This window comes from Hippocampus guttulatus, chromosome 22 (genome assembly GCF_054856545.1).
Source record: "Hippocampus guttulatus isolate MCC_2025c chromosome 22, RoL_Hgut_1.0, whole genome shotgun sequence".
NCBI classification, from domain to species: Eukaryota; Metazoa; Chordata; class Actinopteri; order Syngnathiformes; family Syngnathidae; genus Hippocampus; species Hippocampus guttulatus.
The window spans coordinates 8,211,085-8,230,056 of record NC_141282.1 but is presented as its reverse complement, the minus strand read 5'-3'; the positions used below and the strand labels follow the sequence as shown (position 1 = coordinate 8,230,056).

Below are 18,972 nucleotides of genomic sequence, written 5' to 3'. Positions count from 1 at the left end.
GTGAGAGTTGGAGAGCCCTGTTTGAAGGAGCCAACAGCACCACATCATCTGCAAAAAGCAGGGATGCAATACTGAGGCCACCAAAACGGACGCCCTCAACGCTTCGGCTGCGCCTAGAAATTCTGTCCATAAAGATTATGAACAGAATCGGCGACAAAGGGCAGCCTTGGCGGAGTCCTACCCTCACTGGAAACGATTCCGACTTACTGCCGGCAATGCGAACCAAACTCTGACATATAGTGACCGAATAGCCCGTATCAGGGGGTTCGGTACCCCATACCCACGAAGCACCCCCCACAGAACTCCCCGAGGGACACGGTCAAACGCCTTCTCCAAGTCCACAAAACACATGTAGACTGGTTGGGCGAATTCCCACATACCCTCGAGGACCCTGCTAAGGGTGTAGAGCTGGTCCACTGTTCCACGGCCGGGACGAAAACCACACTGCTCCTCCTCAATCTGAGGCTCGACTTCCTGACGGACCCTCCTCTCCAGCACCCCTGGGAGGCTGAGGAGTGTGATCCCTCTGTAGTTGGAACACACCCTCCGGTCCCCCTTTTTAAAAAAACGCGATGTTGCGGAGGCGTGTCAACCAGGACAGCCCCACAACATCCAGAGCCTTGAGGAACTCCGGGCGGATCTCATCCACCCCTGGGGCCTTGCCACCGAGGAGCTTTTTAACCACATCGGTGACTTCAACCACAGAGATAGGAGAGCCCACCTCAGGGTCCTCAGACTCTGCTTCCTCCAAGGAAGACGTGTTGGTGGAGTTGAGGAGGTCTTCGAAGTACTCTGCCCACCGGTTCACAACGTCCCGAGTCGAAGTCAGCAGTGCCCCATCCCCACTGTACACAGTGTTAGTGGTGCACTGCTTCCCCCTCCTGAGACGTCGGATGGTGGACCAGAATTTCCTCGAAGCCGTCCGGAAGTCGGCTTCCATGGCCTCACCGAACTCTTCCCACGCTCGGGTTTTTGCCTCGCCGACCACCGAAGCTGCGTTCCGCTTGGCCAGTCGATACCCGTCAGCTGCCTCTGGGGTCCCACAGGCCATAAAGGCTCGATAGGACTCCTTCTTCAGCTTGACGGCATCCCTTACTGCTGGTGTCCACCAGCGAGTACGAGGGTTGCCGCCACGACAGGCACCAACCACCTTACGGCCACAACTCAGATTGGCCACCTCAACAATAGAGGCACGGAACATGGTCCACTCGGACTCAATGTCCCCCGTCTCCCCCGGAACATGGGAAAAGCTCTGTCGGAGGTGGGAGTTGAAACTCCTTCTGACAGGGGATTCCGCCAGACGCTCCCAACAAACCCTCACAATACGTTTGGGTCTGCCAGGACGGACCGGCATCTTCCCCCACCATCGGAGCCTACTCACCACCAGGTGGTGATCAGTTGACAGCTCCGCCCCTCTCTTCACCCGAGTGTCCAAAACATGCGGCCGCAAATCCGATGATACAACCACAAGGTCGATCATCGAACTACGGCCCAGGGTGTCCTGGTGCCAAGTGCACATATGGACACCCTTATGTTTGAACAAGGTGTTCGTTATGGACAGTCCGTGACGAGCACAGAAGTCCAATAACAAAACACCACTCGAGTTCTGATCGGGGGGGCCGTTTCTCCCAATCACGCCCCTCCAGGTCTCACTGTCATTGCCCACGTGAGCATTGAAGTCCCCCAGTAGAACAAGGGAGTCCCCAGCAGGAGTACTCTCCAGCACACCCTCCAAGGACTCCAAAAAGGGTGGGTATGCTGAGCTGCCGTTTGGTGCATAGGCACAAACAACAGTCAGGACCCGTCCCCCCACCCGAAGGCGGAGGGAAGCAACCCTCTCGTCTACCGGTGTGAACCCCAATGTACAGGCACTGAGCCGGGGGGCAATGAGCATGCCCACACCTGCTCTGCGCCTCTCACCATGAGCAACTCCAGAGTGGAAGAGAGTCCAACCCCTCTCGAGAGAACTAGTACCAGAACCCAGGCTGTGTGTGGAGGCAAGTCCGACTATATCCAGTCGGAACTTCTCTACCTCACACACCAGCTCGGGCTCCTTCCCTGCCAGAGAGGTGACATTCCATGTCCCAAGAGCTAGCTTCTGCAGCCGAGGATCGGACCGCCAGGGTCCCCGCCTTTGGCTGCCGCCCAGCTCGCATTGCACCCGACCCCTTTGACCCCTCCCACGGGTGGTGAGACCATGAGAAGGGGGACCCACGTTGCCTCTTCGGGCTGAGCCCGGCCGGGCCCCATGGGTGTAGGCCCGGCCACCAGGCGCTCGCCAACGAGCCCCACCTCCAGGCCTGGCTCCAGAGGGGGGGCCCCGGTGACCCGCGTCCGGGCAAGGGAAACTGAGTGCCATCGATTTTATCTATCATAAGGGGCTTTGTGAGCCGTGCTTTGTCTGGTCCCTCACCTAGGACCTGTTTGCCATGGGTGACCCTGCCAGGGGCATAAAGCCCCAGACAACTTAGCTCCTAGGATCATTGGGACACACAAACCCCTCCACCACGGTAAGGTGACGGCTCACGGAGAGGACCAGCAAAACCAAAAAAGTGAAATGCTCTCTCTCACTTAGACACAAGTGAATCGCTGTCACAATCGACTGGAATGCTCCACACGGGGGGTAGGGAACTCCGGTTGCCCGAGGACCATATCCTGCCGATTTTCCATCCCTCCCTACTCCAACACACCTGATTCAATTGTTCATGATGGTCGCAGGCCTCGACAGAGCTCGCTGATTGGCTGATGACCTGAATTAGGTGAGGGTGATGGAAAACACGGCAGGATATGGCTCCCGAGGAACCGGAGTTCCCTAGCCCTGCTCTAACGAGTAAACCCTTTTTCACAGAAACAAGTTAACTGGTCACGTTGACCACTGGAAGGCTTTGAGAGCATTTGTCTTTATTGCTGCCGATCGGAGCGTTTGCATCAAGTTAGCTCTTGGCAGGGTGGCGAGCGGGCGCCAAGCCCACTCGGTCGTTCCCTCGGTCAAAGACGCTGTAGAACTCCGTGAGGAAGACGTCTCCCAGGATCCAGAGCGGGCCCTGAGGCGACACGATGTCCACCGCCTGGAAGCCGCTCAGGCACAGCTCTTTATCCCCCAGCATCTCCTGGCGGCAACAAAGAGACACAACGTCGACCGACGGGGCCCAAGCGGGCGGCCGGCGTTTCGCCGACCGACGGGACCTTCCTCACCTTCCTGACGTACTGTTCGGCCGTCAGAGTGAACTCGTTCCCGCCCAGAACGAACGTCACGCGCGGCAAACTCGATAACCTGGCGCAGTCGATGAAGAACTGACGCACACAGAAAGGCGAGCCGAAATGATGAGGTCGCGCAGAAGCGAGCAACGTGACCCGACGCAACAGCGGCGCCGACCTCGCCGATGCCGGTGGGCGTGGCTCCGATGAGCTGCTGCAGGGCGAGGATGTGAGCGGTGGGCCCGGCGATGAGGGAGGTGCCCGTGTCCACGATGGCCTGGCAGCCGCGAGGACAGAACGAGCCGACGCCTTGGACAGACACGCTGAAACACGCAGCAAGAGTGCTTAGCGGCACGGAGACGCAAACCAGCCATACGCCACTTTGCGTGTGCGCCACCTGTCCATGAGAATCTGCCAGTATCCTTTGGCGGTGACGGGAAGCCACGTGATGGGGCCGTCGTACAAAGCCTCGTCGGTGCCGCCCAGCAGGAGCTCGCCGTCCGCCTCTCGACTGCCACCCGACTTCCTGTGGGACGCCAATGAAGGGTGACGTCAGTTGACAATCACTCGTCGCAGCGCTTCGCGCAGATTTCCACCTGCTGAGGTAGAAGGAGAAGACGGGCCGGTCGAGGGAGTTCCGCGCCATCACGCTGTCGAAGACGGGGTTGCCCAGGATCTCGGCCAACGAGGGGTAGGCCATGCCCAGCACGCCGTCGAAGCGCGCCACCACGAACGTGGAGCCCGGCTCGTACACCGACTCCCCGAACTCCTGATTGGGCACGCTCACCTCGCCCACCTGCGCAGCAACACGCACAGGCGTGACGGGGCCCCTCGGGGGACGTACGCTCTCGCGCGCTGAACAGTACTGAAAAAACACTCGTGAGGGCTGGCGCCGACCTTGAGCGTGTCTCTGGCCATCACCCCGAGCAGGTGACCCGAGCCGTAATGGATGCCGAACGTTCGGCCGTCGTGGCGGTACGAGGAAGACTCGAACGCTCTGAAACGGCTGTGCACCGCTGCCAGCGCGGACCCAGACAAAAAAAAAAAAAAAACAGGTTATTGATCGGCCTCTTATCATCAGACACGGTCAAACCGCTCCGACACAGTCAAGAGATACACGTGGAGGCCAAGCGGCGGGTGCGCCTGCGACTCCGCAGGCGCGAGTCTCTCTGTGTGCGTGTGCGTTGCGCGTGTTACCACAGGCCTGGCTGACGCAGTATGACGACGGCACCCAAAGATCCGCTGACCCCGTGTCAAAAACCACAGAAAAGTTCTGTTCTGGAGTCCCGAGACTGATCTGACCAAAGTACTGAGCCTGTGAAAAAAGTCCAATCAAATCTCATCGGCTTGCAGAATGAAGAATGACATCAAAGGCATTGGCGCGTTGATCCTTGATATACGGGAGAGTAACGTTCTTTGGCTGAAGAGAACGTTCAAACCGGTGCGCGGACTACGAGGGATTGCGGAATGGCGTGCGCTCGTACATCCATGAAGTTGTAGAGCTTCTGGCTGGAGCGCCCCAGGCGCAGCGAGGGCGCCCCGACGGGGTAACAGTGAGCGTAGCGGCGGCTGAAGGCGTCGGGCCGGTGCTCGCGCAGAAAGTCTTGCAGCACGCCGTCGGCACGCAGCTGCGAGCGAATGGAGCGCCCCCGTTGTAGAGGAACTCTGCAGAGTGCGCAAGTGGCGGATCAAATAAATACGATCAGCTTTGTACACAATGAAATCTGAATGGTCTCTCCACTGTGGACAAAGAACAGACTAGCGCACGGGATATCCGACCGATGAAACTATCGAGAATATCCTACGGGTAACATTTTGAAACGCGTGTGATTTGTTACCTGAGCAGAGCCAGACAAGCGGAGGAGCTCATCAGAAAAAGGAGCAGAAACTTGACGGCATCCATCGTGTCCGCTCCGCGCTGATGAGAGGCGGATGTGAGCCAGCTTATCAGTAACCGGTCGCCAACATTGGAAGGAGTCGCGATCAATACGCGTGCACGACCACTCGTGTTGACTCACTGACATTTAGGATTGTTGCGACTTGAAAAGCGCAACCTTGCTGCTGCGTTACATAACGACAAACAAACCCATTTTGGGGAGAATTTGACAAAAAAGTAACTGGTCACCGGCTAATATCAACATGTATGAAAATAAAACCGAGCGGTGACCGGTCAATGACAGACAGGGCTTATGGAGATGGGAAGAAGGAAAGAGAAAAAGAAAAACCACGAAACAAATCGCTTGTCAATGTGTCCTTAGTTTTTATTCATGTGAACAAAACAAACAAAAACAAAATCCAAAAGATGGGTCGCTGCCGAGTGGCTAACGCTAGCGATTTATCAGGCTAGTATTAGATGCTGCTGCGAGCGCAGAAAAAGGAGAAGCATTTCTTTTTAGAGGTCAACAGATAAATAAAGATGGCGGTCTCCCTCTAACAAGGATGGTGGTCAGGAACTCTCTTCCTGCACACAAACAAGACGGACGGCGCGCCAATGCGGTCAATTCCCACTCGCGTCCGATCGGCGTTGCCGGCGGCGCGTGCGTTCGACTGACCTGGGCGCCGCTTTGATGATGTTGTCCACCCTCAGGATCATCTCGGCCGCCTCGGAGGCGCTTAGCAGCACCTGGCGCTTCACCTGGAACGACTCGGTCACGCCCAGAGCCGACATGTCGCCCACCGTGCCCTCGGACATGTCTGCAAGGCATCGAAAACCACTCGGTCCTTACTATCACAATATGAGGATGTTGGCGATAGAAAGAACGCTCGCGATATTGTGAGGACCAAAAAAAAAAAAAAGATCTCATCACTGGAACAACTTTGGCAGACTAATCGGAGAACTATATGACACCTGTGAGGCCAAAATACAAGTTACGAATGATCCCGTGCGCTCACTCACTCAAACCAAAGGCGGTCTTGTTCTCCTGGTGTGCCGCACGCAGTTGGGCCACTAGGTCGGCGCTGTCGTAGCCGGCGTTGTCGGCGATGATGGTGGGCAGCTGACAAGGAGGGGGGGGGGGGGGGGGGGGGCACTTTTCATTAACCGATTTGTTCCCGTTGAGCCAGAGCCTCTACGATTGGACTTCAAACAAGTTTTTTTGAATCTCTTTACCATCATCAAAGCCTTCGCGAAGGACTCCATGGCCACCGCCTCCTTCCCCGGTGTCTTGTTGGCCAAATCGCTCACCACCTTGGCCATCAGCATCTCGGAGCAGCCTCAAGACACAGCGCAACACATTTCATTTCAAAAGACAAAATGATTAGGATTCAATTTGCTTTTAAGGATCCTGCTTACATGCACATGCTCAAAAGTTTGGAGGCCACTTGAGAAATGTCAAAAACGTCTTTTGTTTCTTTTCGTGTATCCCACGCTTTATTGTGTAAAAAAATTTATAAACAGCACTTGAATAAACAAAAAAAGCCAGTGACCCCCCCCCCCCCTTTATGGGTACCTCCGCCATAGACGGTGCGGGGCTCTTTGATGGTCTGCGCCAGCACACACAGGGCGTCGTGCAGCGAGCGTTCCGCCTCGTCCAGAATCTGCTGGGTGGCTCCACGCAGCACGATGGTGCACGCTTCACCTGCGGAGTCACAATTTTGCTTTAGTTGCCATTCTTTTTTTTTTTTTTTGCGTTTGTCTGTTTGAGAACTCCTTGCGTGCGGGTGCGCGCCGTACCCATGGCGACGCCCGAGAAGTGGATGAGCATGTCCTCGCCGATCATCACCTCCTCGATCAGCTTGCAGTGGCCCAGCTGCACCAGCTCGGGATGCTCAAACGTAGACGTGATCTCGCCGCCTACAAGCAAGCGCGCCCGTCCCGGTTACGAGAAGGCCGACATACGCGTTCGGCGACGGCGTCGCGGCGTACCGGTGACGAGGGCCAGGCGCTCCACGCCGGCAAAGTCGGCGTGCTCGATGGCCATGACGCCGGCCTGAGCGAAGAGCTGCTCGGGGTAGTTGTAGATCAGCTGCCTGCCAAGTCAACACGCACACTTGAGTGATGACATCGCTTCAGTGTCTCATCCATCTCATTTTTTTCCAACAAATGGTTACCAATGGTCACTTCCCATAGCAGTCGGTTTATCTTTACAAATAATTATTTTTAAACGGTATTATTTATCGTTTGTTTATAATTAAACAATGATCAAATAACATGTCTATTGTTAGCTGTGTCAAGGTTCTAGGGGGGAAAAAAAAAATCACGATTTTCACTTTCATTTATGATGTGAACTACTGACATCAATCAAGTGGACCACACCGGATTGGATTTGATCATTAATTTTCCCCGTGGGGGGAATCAAAGTGGCACAAAGGCAATATTCACACCGACAACACTCATAATAACCGACGAGCTCCACAACAAAAGCAGACGAGCACCGAGGACGGATTGTTCAACGGCGAACGTTGGCGAGTGACCTGTTGATGAAGCAGTTGATGCCGTGCTTGAGGATGCGCTCCACCTTCTCCTTCATCTTCTCCTTCTCGGCCAGCTCGATCTCAGCCACCTTGGCCGTGGAGTCCACGCGGACCCTGGAGCCAAAGATCTGCGGGGCGAGAATCGGCAAGGTCATCGTCCGCCGTCTTCTTAACGGCCGCGCGCCGCCCGTCACCCACCTTGATCTTGTCCGTATCCATGCCGGTGTTGGCGATGAGGATGTTGGCGTTTTCCAGCCTCTTGGGTTGGTTCACGCCGATCTTCTTGTCCAGCAGAAAGCCTGAACAATACAACGCATACATGAATTTGTTCCACCGCCCAAAAAAGAAAAACAACAACAAACGTGCGAGTATCAGAATGCAGGTGCTTTCGCCACCCGCGGCGCACTCGCTCACCTTCGTCCAGGTAGGAATCGGTGAGGCTGCCGCCGAGCTTCTTGATGACGTGAATGGCCTCCAGGTTGCCGGAGCCCTTCAACCTCAAGACGGCGTCCACGGCCAGCTGGGAAAAGTGATCCTTGTGGTGAGTCAGCAGCTTGGAGGACAGCGTGGTGCGTGCGATGTTCAGGAGGTCCTCTTGGAAGCGGGCCGTGTCGTTGCTGTGGAGACATGCAGCCCGTGGCGAGACAAAGAAAAAGGCAGGATTTTGATGCTGGATACGCCGATCAGTGAGGCTTTGCTGTACACATTCAAGAGCCGATCAGAGCAGAGCACCTGTGGTCCACAGCCGCCTCCCTCAACGCATCTCTGGCCACCTGCGTGGACTTCCTCCAGCCCGAGATGATGGTCTGCGGGTGGATCTTCTTGGCGATCAGAAGCTCCGCCTCCTGTAAAAGGGAGGACAGGAAGCGCGTCTCGGTCCCTACATCTGACTCTCCGCACATTTACATTGTCAAGGGTCTATAATCTCTCTCATTTACAAACGGCCTGTCAAGTTTAATATTAAAAAAAAAGGGGGACCTCGAGACAAAAACTTTTCAGCTTCTTACCCGCAGAAGCTCGGCCGCCAGAACGGTGACAGACGTGGTTCCGTCGCCGACTTCATCGTCCTGAACCTTTGACATGTCTGCGCACACGCACACAAACAAAGCGTGCGTCTTCTCCCTGCGGACGCGCACACTTCACCCCCGACCAGGCGTTTTCACTCACCAACCAGAACTTTGGCGGCAGGGTTGTCGACGCCGATGGCCTTGAGGATGGTGGCGCCGTCATTGGTCACCGTCACAGAGCCGCTTTTGCCACCGCCCAGCAGGATCTTGTCCTGAAAAGCAAAACGTGCACATCGGCTCACCGATATAGGTGTTTGATGCCGAGATTTACTCCCCCATCTATGGCATTCCACATGATATGTTAGCAGCAAGCCAAGATAAAATAAATGAATCAATAACCGACCATGCCCTTGGGTCCCAGGGTGCTTTTCACCAAGTCTCCAATGGCAATGGCGCCCACAAAAGACGACTGTGGGGACAAGCCGAGACTCGCATGAGCTTGACATTGACTCTGAATTAAAGGATAAAGTACAAACGCACGCACCAGACGAGCAGTTTCAGCTTTTTCTTCATCGGCTCCATGTTTGAAGATGTTCACCGGGGCCATAGACAGGGACGCCTGCGGAAAAACACATCGACGTTCATCTTGTTTGCACGCATTTCACAACAATAATTACTCACAAAAGAAAAAGAGACCATAAGAATCCAATCAAAACAAAAAAACACATCGAACGATAAAAGGACCTAAATCTCAAAAACGTCTCGAGAGTCCATTATTCTCGTTACACGGAATTCGTATTCTACGTCATATTCCTCGATGAAGGGCTGACATCAGCAATGACAAGCTTTCACCGAGGATGCTAACAAGCTAAGCGCTAAGAAAGCCAGACAATAAAAGACATCTGCTGATGCCACTCGTTATCGCAAACTGATGGACATTTAAAACAAAATGTGGTGACGTTGAAGATCTAAGATCTAAGATCTTGGTTCGCATCATCTTAGCCACAGGCGCGCTAACGACGCCCATGTGCTCGCCGGTTAGCATCGCCAGCTAACGGGGCTCTACGAGAAGCAAAGCTGCTCATGAGATATCATCTTCCGGAAGCGCGCGTCCGCATGCTTGATTTTGAGGTTTGACGGAAACTCTGCGCTTGCATCGGTGCCTTTTGAAGTTAAAGAAGCGAGTAAAACAAGTCTCAACTCACCATGATGTCTGCGTTTTAAGGTGGCCACAAGAGAAAGGGGGTGGGCTTCTTCTTCGTCTTGTCCTTTCCGGAAGACTCGACAATGTCGTGCGCTCTGCTGCCGCCCACCGCAGACGAGAAGTGGAATACTTTTTTTGCATTCACTTTTCCGAAAGTGGCGCATTAAATAATTGTCCAGTACTCAATAAAAGAGATCAACTAAACAATGTACCATTAACATTTCCGTATTTATTTTGTTATACAGCTGCTTCCACAAAAAAGAAAAAAAAACCCTGTGTGCTCCGCATTAGCGTATTTTCATTACTTTTTGGTGACGTGCGACTCGTGACGAGGGGGAACTTGGGATCACATTCTTTCCACTCGACCTTCTACGGGAACAGGCATCCTGCCGAGCATGCGCACGTCATCTCAGAGCTATTTCCAGAGTCTCTGCGCGTTTGAGCGCGTGCGCGCGCGCCGAGGAGAGAGAGGGAGAGGGCGACTTACAAGTTCGCACTCGCCGGGTAGCACCTGTTGTTCGTCGTCCCCCCGAACCCCCACACCAGCAGAGGACGACTGACTGCGCATTAGTCGGAACCGTCCCGGGTCGGCCCAGCTCAGCATGCCGCCGCGTTGGTCCGAACCATTTGAGGTCCGAAGCGTCCGATGGCGAGGCAGGACGCCGTGAGATGCGTGCGCTTTTTTCTCTACGCGCTCAACGTGCTCTTCTGGGTAAAAAGTGCAATTCGATCGGACGACAGCTTGACGCCACTTTGTGGGCTTCTCACACACTTTCATTTGATTTGCTTCCGTTTCGGACTCTTTTCTGTGACTCTCGCACTCATTCGACGTCTTGACGCACGTATTTTCCCTGCAAAATTCACACGGGCCTTTGTACGCTGAACGTGTTCTTGTTTGTATGTATGTGTAGGTGTGTGTGTGTGTGTTGTATATTACTGAGCGACAGCGTTGTGCGTGTGTGTGTAGCATGTTTCACATCCTCAGATGTTATTTCTGTAAAAGAAACTGATCTGTGTCTGTGTGTGCGCGGGTGTGCTTCCAGTTGATGTCCGCGTGCATTCTGGGAGTGGCGGCATGGATTCGAGATTCCCTAAATGCTGTCCTGACTCTGACCGCTCACACCAGGTCGGTGTGCACGCACCCACAACGACAACAACAACACCACAACTCTGGTTTTGTCTGTGTGTGTGCGCGCGCACGCAGGCTGGAGGAGGCTGCGGTGCTGACATTGGCCCCCGTCGTCCATCCCGTCCTGGTGGTAGTGTGTTGCTTTCTGCTGATGGTGGCCATGTTGGGCGTGTGCGGCACTCTGCGCTGCGACCTCATGATGCTGTCCTCGGTAAGGCTGCTTCTGATAGGCCGTGACTGACATGCTAATAGAAAAACACATCAAGACTAAGACACAAACACACACGCGCACACACACCGTGTGTTTGTGTTGCAGTACTTTGGAAGTCTGTTGGTCATCTTGTGCGTGGAGTTGGCCAGCGCTCTGTGGACCTATGAGCAGGTGCCTCTCTCACACACACTCTGTGTTAGTGTTTGTGCATTGTTTCGTTATCAGGAGAGGAGTGACACACTTGGCTAACGGCGTGTGTGTGTGTGTGTGTGTGTGTGTCACCTGCTGTGTTCAGCCCCCTGTGCAGCGCTCAGACATGATCAGTCTAAAGTTTCGGATGTCAAACTTCGGCCTTCGCCAGCATCAGTGGCTCACACACACCTGGAACACCTTTCAGACGGAGGTTTGTTGGCTCACTGACGCACACACGCACAAGGAGAAAGACACGCACACACATGGCAAGTGTGTGAGTGCGTGCATGCGTGTGTGTGTGTGTGTGTGTGCGCGCGCAGTTTGAGTGCTGCGGAGTGACGTACTTCACGGACTGGCTGGAGATGACGGAGAGGGAGTGGCCTCCCGACTCGTGCTGCTCCAATCAGTACCCAGGATGCGCTCGGCGCGCCCACCAGCACGACCTCAGCGATCTCCACCAAGAGGTGAGAGGCCGCCCCTGACGCCGTTTCAGTCCGGATGTGACGTGACGGCGAGACGATGTCACGAGAGCGATGCCGTCGTCGCATTGGCGCGAGAATGAAATGTGACGTTTGTCACCTCCAGGGCTGCGGTCCAAAGCTGTTGTCTTTCATCCGCTCCAGCGCGCCGCTGCAGCTGCTGCGCTTCCTGGGCGTGGCCTTGGGCGTGGCCCAGATCCTGGCCATGGCCCTGACCCTCACGCTGCTTTGGACGCTTCACTACGGACGCAAGCGGCCAAAAGAGCCACGGGGGTCGCCGGCCCACGGCCCACCCGCTGAACGGCGCTTACGCGCGGTGTGCTGACGCTATTCGGGCACCGTATGAGAAGATGTATGACTGAAACCGTCGAAATATCGACCAAGTGTGGTGGTCTGCGTGGGACGTTTGTGTATCTGGTTTTTATGTTGCGATGTGGGCGGCAAGTATACGTATGCCTACCATTCGTTCAATTAAACATCCAATTAAAAAGTCATGAATCTTTCGCATAAATCAAGCAATTCATAAAACAAATGGAGGGAAACAAATTCATCACAACAGATTTTATTCAACTAACATATTTCTGAGCAAAACATCGAAATGCAACAATGACTTTTTGATCACGCAAAAGCTCGGTGGGCCGTTCTGCCGCTGTCATGACGATGACCTCTTGGTGTTTGTTTCCTTTTGGCGAGCAACGTTCCCGGGGGTTAAAGTTCACAAAGGAAGCCGGCCGAAAGGAAACCGAGCGGACGAGCTCGCCGCATGAAGAATAGTCGGGACCCGCCTATTCTTCCCGAGACGGACCAGGCCATTTATTTCTATGACAACAGCGCGCACAATGTCACTCATCTCTCGCCACCGCAGCCCCCCGAACGCCACAAATAAGAATAACACGGCGCAGTCAAACAGAAATAGAATCAACGCCAGGAATTAAAGAGCTTCTATAGCGCCTTTCCAGAGACACAAGCAAACACAAAATACAGTACTTTGTATTCTTGTCACTTAAAACCACAAAAAGTCATCATTCAAAAATAAATAAATTAAAATACAGGGAGAAATTCATGCATGGGAAAGTGTGTGGCATATTGTCGGAACATTTATTCCATATCCTTGACATACTTTTTAAGGTCCACGCACAAGTTTTTGGGATTCGTTGTTTTAAGCGATGACACAAATGAGTTAGCACAGCACTCTGGAAACCATACTTCAGAAATGGGTGTCAAACGTCATGCAAATAAAGCAATAAAATGATTTCAATGAAGCTAGGCCTCTTTTAAAGCGCCTCTGCTGTGAAACTTCAATCGTGTATTCAGACCCGAGAAGCTTCTGCCCTGAATGAGGCTTGCAGCGAAAAAAAAAAAAGCACCTGAACTACGAGTTGATTCTTAACTTGGTACGTAGCATGAATAGCATCCAGCACACCTTCGTCGCCATAGTGCTAAAATAATTAGCATGAGCAAAAGCAGAATAAAAAAGCAACAAATGTGAGTTTTCTACTTTGTTGTTGTTGTCGTACGGCTTACTGGGCGACGGAGTTCAGAGCTCCGAAACGCGGACGTTCTCGCAGGCCTGGGGGAGGTCGCCTCGGGGCACGGCGGGAGCTGCGGCCCAAGGCCCTTCGTAGTTTAGAGGGAAGGCTTCCTCCGGTTCGGCGTTCGGACTGGAGCGACCGGGGAGGGAAGCCGGATGATGTCAATCCGAGTTCATCTGGATGACATGGAACAAACGCTCAAAAGGCTTTTCATTGGGCTTTACCTCAGCGGTCGCCGCGGAGCTTGGGCGCTGCCGGCGTTGGACTTGCGCGGGTCCGAGTGGCTCCGTTTGGTGCGGAAGCAGCAGGAAGTGAACGCCGGCGGCGAGGTCGACGAGAAAGAGGACGAGGGCGAGCGAGCCCGGGCCCGCTTCATCGAGGCCTCCTCAGAGCGGCTCCACTCCAATGACGCGCGGTCCGCAAAGTCCAAGTTCTGATCCGTTCGTGACAATAGTCACGTCAAAGCAAGAAAGTCCATTGAAAAACACAATCGTATGAAAATGACGCCTGCCTGAACGTCTGCGTACAAGCGTAGGTCTTTGACAAAAATATTCCCCAAAATCCGATTTTCACATCAACTGTCAACAATGTATCAGACAAAATGTTTAAAAAAAAAAAAAAAAAGCCCGCGATAATTCAGTGCACTTGCTGTATCTGATCTGTCCTATCAAAGTCAAAAGAGCCACAAAAGAACGGACGCACGAGGATTGCGCATCCTCGCGGGAAGCTCACCGTGGTTTTCTCAAGGCAGTGCAGCAAGTGGTGACGATGCTCCGCCACGGCGGCGTTGGCGTTGGCCTCGTAGAGCAGCGCCCGGCCCGCCTCCTTGGACGCCTTCGCCACACGCAACAGGCAAAGTCAAAGTCACACGACCGGATCCGCGAGCCCACCCTTGCATCCGAGCGCGTCGATTCTCGTCATAGAGCGGTAGAAGGCACCGGCGGGAAAGAAATGCCTCGAGGAAGAGTTCTACGAATGCACGCGAGAGGTTTTACGAAGGGAAAGAAGTTTCCAGAGTTTCTGACGAGTGACGGGAGGAAGCGGTGACGGAGAGCCGCTCGGCTCGGCGCGCATCACGCCGCGTTCACAAGCGCGGCGTTACGGGTACCTCGGCGTCCAGCAGCACTTTGTAGCGCCAGTAAGCGCTGGCTCCTTCCGTCTTTCTCGCTTGAATTCTAGCCAGACGACTTTTCTGTTTGTGAACAAATGCGCACGTTCAGCCCGAAAGCGTTTGGAACAGTTCGCTATTCAAAACAAGACGCGCGGGCCGGGTCACTGAGAAGAAAAAAAAAAAAAAAGTCAAATGTGGACATTTTTTTTCTTCCTCATCGTTTGCTATTTCATCATTGACGATCAATGAACGCGGCCAATGTTTGAATGCGATCGATGAGACCAATGGGTCAAGCAGGCCTGCCGTTCTCACCTTCTGCGCCCGCCGCTTTTCAGCCCGCTGGCTCTGGTGGTAAATGCGGCTGAAGTTGGACACGATGACGGGCACGGGCAGGGCGATGACCAGCACGCCGCTCAGCGAACAGATGGAACCCACGATCTTGCCCGTGATGGTTTTTGGAACCATGTCGCCGTACCTGAAGAACACGCCGGCAGGCTTCAGGCCACTCAATCAACTTTTCTGCTATTTAGGAATGAAAACCAAAAATGCCAAACGACAACCAAGTGAGATGCTTGCACTTGCTTCTGTACCCGCATAGACCGTATATATACACAATGTATGGATATACCATAAATCTATAAATATGGGGGGAACAATTCATGTAACTCCAACCACAACTGTATCAAAAAATGAGTACTAGCGACAAGCAGAGGGACGTACTGATGACTTCATATGATACGCACAGTAAATCTCATGTCCTTAACGCGACAGAATGACTGTATCGGACTTCCGAGTTGCTTCTCGGCCGAGTCTTAACTGAATGCGATTTCCTCCGACCTCTGGAAAAAGTCGCCCGAGGGCGATTCCTGTTCAAAAAAACCATTCGAGCGGAAACGCGCGCGGCCCCGCTTTCTTATTCGCGGTGGGCCGCTAATGGCCATCTTTGGCCGTCACGCGACTCCACACGTGCGGCCTGCCGTAAAACGTTGCGCCGTACGCGGGCGCTCACGTGTTGCGGAGATCGGCTAGGCGGCCGTAGGTAAGGGAGGAGCGCACCTGGACACACGTGACATCGGGAGACCGCTGCCCACGCGTGCGCCACCTTGATTGATGAGGATGTTGCCGTGGAAACAAAGCAGATAACGCGAGGCCGCGGCCGACAAATCGCGGCGGAGCTCTTCATTAAGCGACCGATGAAACGAGCTCCTCAGCTAAGGAACGGATGAGAGTAGCGGGGTCGACGACACATCAGGCTCCTTTGGCTTTTTCTGCCCTTGGTGTGCGCGCGTGTCGGGTGATGGTGTCGCAGCATGGGTCATGTGACTAAATAATACATGCGCGCCGACACCCGTCTCCAGGTGGATCGCTGAAACCCGATCCACACGTGCACTCTAAAACACACACGAGTCGCAGTTGCGGCTCACGTGAAAATCGGCATCGTCCACCTGCGCATTTTGCTAGGCCGCGTCCCGCCGCGAGGATAGAAATCCCCACCTCGAGTCTCGTAGCAGAAAGTGCGCATCGCCCGTCCGAGCGCCCGGGTTCCGAGCGCGGGGTCACCGTCGCAGAAAGCGCGCGCGACTTACCCGAGTGTGGTCATGGTGACGATGGTGTACCAGAAGGCGGCGGGGATAGAGCTGAAGGCGGAGCCCTTGGAGCTCTTCTCGGCGTAGAACATGACAGTGGCGAAGATGATGATGGCCATGGTGAGCGAGAAGAGCAGGAAGCCCAGCTCGGAGGCGCAACTCTTCAGCGTGTAGCCCAGGATGCGAAGACCGGCCGAGTGGCGGGAGAACTTGAAGATGCGGAAGACGCGGAAGACCCTCAGCGTGACAAAGGCGCCGCTCACGTCCTCGTTCTCGGGCACGACCAGGCCGACGTAGTACGGCAGGATGGCCGCCACGTCGATGAGCGACATGGCGCTCTTGACGAACTTAAAGCGGCTGGGCGCCGCCAGCAGGCGCAGGACGTACTCCGCCGTGAAGATCAGCACGCAGGCCGTGTCCGCGCAGAAGAAGGCCAAGGCGTAGCGCTCGCCGCACGGGGCGGACTTTGCCCGCTCCGACCCGGCCCCGCACGGGACCGTCTCCAGGACGTTGGCCAGGACCGACGCGGCGATGAAGAACCCCGTCACGTAGTAGAACACCAGCCCCATGGTGGACGTGCGCGGGTTCTCAAAGGCTCGCCACAGGGACTCCCGGAAGGTCAAAGCCGCCGCCGCCGGCTCCCGGTCGGGGTCCGTCTCCTCGTCATCCTGAAGGCGCTCCTGATTCTCCCGCCGCCGGTCTTTGTAGTCCTCGTAGCAGCAGTCTCCGATCACTTCCGGGACGATGCCGAAGAAGGCGAGCTCCTCGTCGAAGGCGGCGATGCACTCGTGGCGCGGGAAGTGCAGCTTCCCCGTCCGGTAGAAGTTCAGGATGTGGCGGAACAAGCTCGGGTCGCGGTCGAAGAAGAACTCGTCGCTCTCGTGCCGGAAGAAGAAGTCCTTCTCGGAGCTTCCCAGAAGAGTGTCCGGATAGCGCTCCAGAGTATCCCGCCGCGTCTGGAATCGACTTCCGCTCACGTTGAGGATGAGGACTTTGTCTTTCCCTCGCCGTCCTTCCGGCGGGAGCGCCGGCATGGGCGCGCGGGCCAGGGGCATCCAAGCCAGTGCCGCCGCGCGAGCCAGCGGCAGCCACGCCGCCGCCCCCGCGGCCATGGTGGCGTGAAGTCGGACGGCTGAGGTTTGTTTGTTTGTTTGTTTGTTTGTTTATTGAACATAAAACATATATACAGTAATAATTTGACAGAAAATAAGGTAGATAAAAAAAGTAAAAAAGAAATCAATCTTCATTCAACACAGTTATTATGTTCAAGGGAGTAGGAAGAAGTAAAAAACTTATCTAGTCCTACCCCGTTATGTGATTGTATCTAATAAATCATTTTTATATCAATCAGAAAAGTAAGAAGAAAGAAGTCTCCATTAAGGCTCATACTTTACCCTTAACCGTGATATTTTTACAACTTTTGGTTTGTATCGGGATTATATACTTCCACACCCTGACACTCTTGTGTCAATTTTCTCTTAAATTCATAATGGATATTTATATACCTTTCTCTATTTATCAACTTAGTTCTGATTTATCATTATATTTAATGTTTTGAATTTATCATTTTAACTCTGATTGATGTAGGTTGTTTGTACTATTTTTTTGAATTTGTTTTTTAACTCAGCAAGCGATTTACTCATTTTCAGGTCCGTTTCGAGATTATTCCACAGATTAACACCTTTGATAGATACACTTCTTTGCTTGATGTTTGTTCTTGTTTTGAGTTTTTTGAATAAGTTGGTACCTCTTAAATCATAGCTGCTTTCTCGAATTTCGAAAAACTTCTGAATGTTTTGGCAGAGCAGGTTATTGTGTGCTTTGTACATTAATTGGGCGATTTTAAAGTCAACCAGGTCATAAAATTTCATCGTATTTAATTTGATAAATAGTGGATTTGTGGGTTCCGTATATTTTGATCTATTAATAATTCGAATTGCTTTTTTTGTAGGTTGAGAATAGGGAGTGTGTTTGTTTTGCAGGCATTTCCCCATATTTCCACACAGTAGGTCATATATGGTAATAATAATGAAGTGTACAATGTGTACAAAGATCTCTTATTTAGCACTTCCTTGGTTTTGTAGAGGATCCCTACGGTTTTGGCTATTTTTCTTTTTACGTTATCGATATGTGGCTTCCAACATAGTTTTGAGTCTATTACTAATCCCAGAAACTTGGTTTCATACGCTCTTTCTATCTCAATTGAGTTTACCATAATTTTAGCTTGGTGTTTGATTGGTCTTGTGCCAAAAACAATTAACTTCGATTTTTTCAGGTTAAGTGACAATTTATTTCTGTCGAACCAGTTTTTTAATTTGTTTAATTCGTTTTCTACGGTTGTCAGGAGCTGTTTCAGATTTATTCCAGAACAGTAGAAAGTTGTATCATCAGCAAATAGGACACATTTAAATTGTTTTGAGACCTTGCAGATATCATTTATATATAAGATGAATAGTTTTGGACCAAGCACTGACCCCTGAGGAACTCCGTGAGTGATTTTTAGTTGATTAGTTTTTTTATTGTTGAGTTGCACGTACTGATATCTGTTTTCTAAATAACTTTTTATCCATTTATAAGCTACACCTCTAATGCCATATCTTTCTAGTTTTTTCAATAATATACTGTGATCTATTGTGTCAAAAGCTTTTTTTAGATCTAGGAAAACCCCAACAGTAAATTCTTTGTTGTCTATATTAGTGGCTATTGCTTCCACAAACTCCATAACTGCCATTGAGGTGGTCCGCTTTTCCCTGAAGCCATATTGATTCTCACTTAACAGCGCATGCTTTTGTATAAAGCTATCAAGTCTGCGAGAAAATAGTTTTTCTAATATTTTTGAAAATTGTGGTAGTAGTGATATTGGTCTATAATTTGTAAACCGATGTCTTTCTCCACTTTTATAGATTGGAA

The 18,972-nt window shown here is 52.7% G+C and overlaps 4 protein-coding genes across 6 annotated transcripts; 1 reads left to right on the top strand and 3 right to left on the bottom strand.

The window, feature by feature from the left end:
• Positions 1-2,884: 2,884 nt before the first annotated feature.
• Positions 2,885-5,118, bottom strand: nots (nothepsin). Its single transcript, XM_086102878.1, has 9 exons — positions 5,037-5,118; positions 4,683-4,863; positions 4,396-4,513; positions 4,096-4,214; positions 3,795-3,994; positions 3,596-3,724; positions 3,377-3,521; positions 3,196-3,294; positions 2,885-3,110 (listed from the first exon to the last, which is right to left on the bottom strand). Exons 1-9 carry the CDS (start codon positions 5,099-5,101, stop codon positions 2,934-2,936), a joined length of 1,233 nt encoding a protein of 410 aa, XP_085959004.1. The 5' UTR covers positions 5,102-5,118; the 3' UTR covers positions 2,885-2,933.
• A 320-nt stretch (positions 5,119-5,438) lies between these two features.
• On the bottom strand, positions 5,439-9,925 carry cct2 (chaperonin containing TCP1, subunit 2 (beta)). The gene is made up of 16 exons (XM_086102877.1): positions 9,824-9,925; positions 9,163-9,237; positions 9,022-9,087; positions 8,779-8,890; positions 8,619-8,695; positions 8,344-8,456; positions 8,026-8,228; positions 7,810-7,910; positions 7,612-7,739; positions 7,064-7,167; positions 6,872-6,991; positions 6,648-6,776; positions 6,308-6,411; positions 6,095-6,194; positions 5,751-5,892; positions 5,439-5,659 (listed from the first exon to the last, which is right to left on the bottom strand). The coding sequence occupies exons 1-16, from the start codon at positions 9,824-9,826 to the stop codon at positions 5,629-5,631; spliced, it is 1,608 nt and encodes a 535-aa protein (XP_085959003.1). The 5' UTR covers positions 9,827-9,925; the 3' UTR covers positions 5,439-5,628.
• A 392-nt stretch (positions 9,926-10,317) lies between these two features.
• tspan12 (tetraspanin 12) lies at positions 10,318-12,327 on the top strand. 2 transcript variants are annotated; one of them, XM_086102880.1, is made up of 7 exons: positions 10,318-10,534; positions 10,866-10,948; positions 11,027-11,162; positions 11,268-11,333; positions 11,458-11,565; positions 11,675-11,818; positions 11,978-12,327. In XM_086102880.1, exons 1-7 carry the CDS (start codon positions 10,469-10,471, stop codon positions 12,131-12,133), a joined length of 759 nt encoding a protein of 252 aa, XP_085959006.1. In that variant the 5' UTR covers positions 10,318-10,468; the 3' UTR covers positions 12,134-12,327. The 2 variants fall into 2 exon arrangements, with proteins under 2 accessions (XP_085959006.1, XP_085959005.1); XM_086102879.1 differs by having other exon boundaries at positions 11,940-12,327.
• Positions 12,328-12,406: 79 nt separating this feature from the next.
• LOC147186453 (A-type voltage-gated potassium channel KCND2-like) lies at positions 12,407-17,174 on the bottom strand. Of its 2 annotated transcripts, XM_086102875.1 has the most exons (5): positions 16,063-17,174; positions 14,789-14,951; positions 14,098-14,199; positions 13,590-13,798; positions 12,407-13,494 (listed from the first exon to the last, which is right to left on the bottom strand). In XM_086102875.1, exons 1-5 carry the CDS (start codon positions 17,172-17,174, stop codon positions 13,371-13,373), a joined length of 1,710 nt encoding a protein of 569 aa, XP_085959001.1. In that variant the 3' UTR covers positions 12,407-13,370. The 2 variants fall into 2 exon arrangements, 1 of the variants encoding a protein (XP_085959001.1); XR_015099160.1 differs by lacking the exon at positions 12,407-13,494 and having other exon boundaries at positions 13,755-13,798; positions 14,098-14,557.
• Between the last annotated feature and the right edge of the window lie 1,798 nt (positions 17,175-18,972).